The 5676-nt window shown below is 40.0% G+C and overlaps 1 protein-coding gene across 2 annotated transcripts; it reads left to right on the plus strand.

Annotated features, from left to right (window-relative positions):
* Positions 1 to 407: 407 nt before the first annotated feature.
* On the plus strand, positions 408 to 3201 carry LOC120991134 (zinc finger protein OZF-like). Of its 2 annotated transcripts, none has more exons than XM_040420036.1 (2): positions 408 to 432; positions 1288 to 3201. In XM_040420036.1, exon 2 carries the CDS (start codon positions 1353 to 1355, stop codon positions 3054 to 3056), a length of 1704 nt encoding a protein of 567 aa, XP_040275970.1. In that variant the 5' UTR covers positions 408 to 432; positions 1288 to 1352; the 3' UTR covers positions 3057 to 3201. The 2 variants fall into 2 exon arrangements, with proteins under 2 accessions (XP_040275970.1, XP_040275971.1); XM_040420037.1 differs by having other exon boundaries at positions 413 to 432; positions 1285 to 3201.
* Positions 3202 to 5676: the final 2475 nt, after the last annotated feature.

A 5676-nucleotide genomic window follows, 5' to 3' on the forward strand; every position in this document is an offset into this window, starting at 1 on the left:
AGAAGAGTCTGATCTATAGACAGATCTACAGGAGGCCATGTATTCAGTCACTGTGTGCTTGTGTCTCCACAGATGGATCCAGGAGGAGAAATCCACCAGAGAGATGTCCCCGTCCTCTGTATTCCCAGGACTGTCCAGAGGAGAAGGTCCCAGAGAATCCTCAGGTAGATGGAGCTGAGCCCTATACACATCTATATAGGGGGGTCATAGCCCCCCCCTGCAGTTATAGAGGGGTCATAGATTGTGGGGGTCTCTCATGTAGATCTGTTAGATTTCCCACCTGTCTGCTGTTTTGTACTGAATTGTTACAGATGACAAATCAGGGGGAAGATCTGACTGATATTAAAGTGGAGGATGAAGAAGAGAGGATGATGGGCGATCCCCCGTGTAAGAGTGAGGAGGAGGAGGACATTCCAGGAGATGTCACCACAGGTATGGAATCATGAATGGAGAAAGTGACTTCAGATTCTGTCCTTGGTGCCTTCAGGGCAGGAGGAGAATCTGATCACCGGCTGCTGCGCTGCTCTTTGATTGGAGATGTCCCCATCACATCATGTAGTGTTCCCCTTATCCAGCTGACAGTGATCACTGGGGATTATGTGGGCACAGCTTTTGTGTCTGTGATATCATGATGAGTTATATGTACCTCGTGCAGGAATTACATGCCGCCAGTGACCTTCATGTACTTTCATTGTGCATTGAGGCTTTGCAAAATCTATGGATTATTTAATTTTTTTTCATAATGGTTAAAGGGGTTTTGCAGTGTGAGATATCAGCAGCAGAAGAGGAGGTACATTAAAAAGAGCTTGTCAGCTAATCCATAGGTGGGCATTATAGTATGGATTTTACTAGTAAAACCACCATGTCCATCAGGTCTAAGAGATTGATTTAATAGTGAATGCAGTTTGTGATGAGGAATGCAGTGATGGATCCTTTTACGTTAACTTATTGTATTAGTGTGATGCCCACTTGGCATAGAAATGTCAAATATGTTGTCAGAAGACAGGCTTGTTGGGTTTTTCATGATTTTTAGCTAGATTTGGGTAATAAAATTAGGTGTAGACCAGAATCCTGAACTTTGTGTTATAGAAAACTTTAAATGGCTGGAATCACACATTCAGTTTTGGTGCTGCTTTTTGAACCAAAGCCAGAAGTGTCTGTAAAATCAATGACTTACTATATACCTCTAGTTCCTGCTGGATCCACTTCCAGCCTAATAGGAAATCTATAAATTTGTCTACTCTAGATTATAAAAAATCCCACAAATTTTATTTTTTATCTTAGCAGAAAATCCCAGTACAAATTCTGAAGGAAACTTGTTGTCACTAAATTATAAAGTAGAAGATGAAGATATGCTGCGCACTTCAGGAGAAAATATTAATGTACATCCAGGACTTCACAGTACAGATCTGTCATATAATCTTCCTAATTATGAAGACCCTTCTCTTGACCAGAAGGAGGGTGAAATGTTTCACTGTGGTAAAGAGTTCACAAAAAGATCAAGTCTTTCTACATACTCAAGAATTCGCGCTGTGGAGAAGCCATACTCCTGTTCAGAATGTGGGAAGTGCTGTACAGATAAATCACATCTTGTTAGACATAAAAAAAGCCACATAGGAGAGATGTTTAAATGTTCAGAATATGGAAAAAGTTTTAAAATTAAATCAAATCTTGCTATACATGAGAGAATTCACACAGGAGAGAACCCATATTCATGTTCAGAATGTGGAAAATGTTTTAAAGATCAATCAGGTCTTGTTAGACATAAGAGAAGTCACACAGGAGAGAAGCCATATCCATGTTCAGAATGTGAGAAATGTTTTACACAAAAATCTGATCTTGTTAGGCATGAGAGAAGTCACACAGGAGAGAAGCCGTTTTCATGTTCAGAATGTGGGAAATGTTTTAAAGATCAATCAGGTCTTGTTAGACATAAGAGAAGTCACACAGGAGAGAAGCCATATTCCTGTTCAGAATGTGGGAAATGTTTTACACAAAAATCAGCTCTTGTTAAGCATGAGAGAAGTCACACTGGAGAGAAGCCATATTTGTGTTTAGAATGTGGGAAATGTTTTACACAAAAAACAAATCTTGTTACACATCAGAGATTTCACATAGGAAAGAAGCCTTATTCATGTTCAGAATGTGGGAAATGTTTTGCACAAAAATCAACTCTTGTTAAGCATGAGAGAAGTCACACAGGAGAGAAACCATATTTGTGTTCAGAATGTGGGAAATGTTTTACACAGAAATCAGAACTTGTTACACATCAGAGATTTCACACAGGAGAGAAGCCATATTCATGTTCAGAATGTGGGAAATGTTTTACAGATACATCAGGTCTTGTTAGACATAAGAGATGTCACACAGGAGAGAAGCCGTTTTCGTGTTCAGAATGTGGGAAATGTTTTACAGAAAAATCGAATCTTGTTACACATCAGAGATTTCACACAGGAAAGAAGCCATATTCATGTTCAGAATGTGGGAAATGTTTTACACAAAAATCTGATCTTGTTAAGCATGAGAGACGTCACACAGGAGAGAAGCCATATTTGTGTTCAGAATGTGGGAAATGTTTTACACAAAAAACTAATCTTGTTACACATCAGAGATTTCACACAGGAAAGAAGCCTTATTCATGCTCAGAATGTGGGAAATGTTTTACACAAAAATCAGATCTTGTTAAGCATGAGAGAAGTCACACAGGAAAGAAGCCATATTTGTGTTCAGAATGTGGGAAATGTTTTATACAGAAATCAGAACTTGTTACACATCAGAGATTTCACACAGGAGAGAAGCCATATTCATGTTCAGAATGTGGGAAATGTTTTACAGATACATCAGGTCTTGTTAGACATAAGAGAAGTCACACAGGAGAGAAGCCGTATTTGTGTTCAGAATGTGGGAAATGTTTTACACAAAAATCAAATCTTGTTACACATCAGAGATTTCACACAGAAAAGAAGCCTTATTCATGTTCAGAATGTGGGAAATGTTTTGCACAAAAAACAGATCTTGTTACACATCAGAGAAGGCACGCAGGAGCAAATTTCTAAAATTAAATCAGTCAGCAGATTCCATTTGGGTACAAATAAATTCAAACCAAAGTGACAGTGCTCAGATTTCCCTAATAAATTGTGGATGACATTCTAAAGTCTTGTAGGGCTTTAACGTCAAGGCAGCATTGGCAATCTTAACCAGTTAAGGACCACAGGTTTATACCCCCCTAGTGACCAGGCCCTTTTTTACAAATCGGCACTTCACAACTTTAACGGTTTATTGCTCGGTCATGCAACTTGGCTCCCAAATGAATTTTACCTCCTTTTCTTCTCACAAATACAGCTTTCTTTTGGTGGTATTTGATTGCTGCTAAGATTTTTCATTTTTCCGATATTAATCAAAATAGGCCGCAATTTTCTCAAAAAAAGTGTATTTTTAACTTTCTCTGGTTAAATTGTTCAAATATAAATACATTTCTATACAAGTTTGTGTCAGAATTTATTGTGCTACATGTCTTTGATAAAAAAAATTCAATAAGTGTATATTTATTGGTTTGCGCAAAAGTTATAGCGTTTACAAACTATGGTACAAAAATGTGAATTTCCGCATTTTGAAGCAGCTCTGACTTTCTGAGCACCTGTCATGTTTCTTGAGGTGCTAGAATGCCAGGATAGTATAAATACCCCACAAGTGACCCCATTTTGGAAAGACGACACCCCAAGGTATTCCGTGAGGGGCATGGCGAGTTCCTAGAATATTTTTTTTTTTTTGGCACAAGTTAGTGGAAAAGGATTATTATTATTTTTTTTTTACAAAGTCTCAAATTCCACTAACTTGTGACAAAAAATAAAATTTTACATGAACTCGCCATACTCCTCACAAAATACCTCGGGTGTCTTCTTTCCAAAATGGGGTTACTTGTGGGGTATTTATACTGCCCTTGCATTTTAGGGGACCTAAAGCTTGAGAAGTAGTTTGGAATCCAAATGCGTAAAAAATGCCCTGTGAAATCCCAAAGGTACTCTTTAGAATTTGGGCCCCTTTGCGCACCTAGGCTGCAAAAAAGTGTCACACATGTGGTATCGCCGTACTCAGAAGAAGTAGGGCAATGTGTTTTGGGGTGTATTTTTACATATACCCATGCTGGGTGAGAGAAATATCTCTGTAAAAGACAACTTTTCCAATTTTTTTATACAAAGTTGTCATTTTACAGAGATATTTCTCTCACCCAGCATGGGTATATGTAAAAATACAATAACAAAGACAGGTGCACTCTGCAGTCTCACTAAACCCTCAAACTTATTTTAAAATGGAGAGATTAGTCAACATGTCCTACGGTGTAGAACATGTCTAAGCCCGGGCACCACGCCAAGGTTTCTCAAGTAGCCCGGGACCTTTTAGGTGCACCTGTGAGGCCTGGGACATATCAGCCAGTCTTGAGTGGGACTTCCAGACTCCTCCCTCCTCCCATTGCAAGCATGGCTACATGCTTGAGGTAACTGGTGAGCTGTTTGTGAGTCGGCCTTATGCTCCTGTAATTTGCCCACTGGCTCCTGGTATTGCCCATACGGCTCAGGTAGGAGAGTGTTAGGTCCCGGGCTACTTGAGAAACCTTGGCGTGGTGCCCGGGCTTAGACATGTTCTACACCGTAGGACATGTTGACTAATCTCTCAATTTTAAAATCAGTTTGAGGGTTTAGTGAGACTGCAGAGTGCACCTGTCTTTGTTATTGTTTTGTTATATTGTTATAATAATTATGACATCCGCACTTGTTACCTTGTGAAGGATGTCTATTGTGGTACTTGTGGTTCGCCGCGGGCATCCTCCACCGTATGCATTTTGCTGGGGATTGCCATTAGCAACGGGCCACAAGTGCAGGATTTGCTCCCCTATATATATGCACAACTGCATGTGGGTTTGAGCACCTCCTGCTAATGCCAACCTGTCTTCTTAGTTTGTATATATGTAAAAACACATTGCCCTACTTCTCCTGAGTACGGTGATACCACATGTGTGACACTTTTTTGCAGCCTAGGTGCGCAAAGGGGCCCAAATTTCAATGAGTACCTTTTAGGAGGGCATTTTTAGACATTTGGACTCCAGACTTCTTCTCACACTTTAGGGCCCCTAAAATGCCAGGGCAGTATAAATACCTAACATGTGACCCCATTTTGGAAAGAAGACACCCCAAGGTATTCCGTGAGGGGCATGGCGAGTTCATAGAAGATAATTTTTTTTGGCACAAGTTAGCGGAAATTGATTTTATTTATTTTTTTCTCACAAAGTCTCCCTTTCCGCTAACTTGGGACAAAAAGTTAAATCTTTCATGGACTCAATATGCCCCTCAGCGAATACCTTGGGGTGTCTTCTTTCCAAAATGGGGTCATTTGTGGGGTGTTTGTACTGCCCTGGCATTTGAGGGTCTCCGCAATCATTACATGTATGGCCAGCATTAGGAGTTTCTGCTATTCTCCTTATATTGAGCATACGGGTAATGAGATTTATTTTTCCGTTCAGCCTCTGGGCTGAAAGATAAAATGAACGGCACAGATTTCTTCATTCGCATCGATCAATGTGGATGAAAAAATCTCTGCCAAAAAATGGGCAAAAAAAAAAAAGGAGGGGAAAGGCGTCTGCCAGGACATAGGAGCTCCGCCCAACATCCAAACCCACTC

This window comes from Bufo bufo, chromosome 2 (genome assembly GCF_905171765.1).
Source record: "Bufo bufo chromosome 2, aBufBuf1.1, whole genome shotgun sequence".
Taxonomy (NCBI): Eukaryota; Metazoa; Chordata; class Amphibia; order Anura; family Bufonidae; genus Bufo; species Bufo bufo.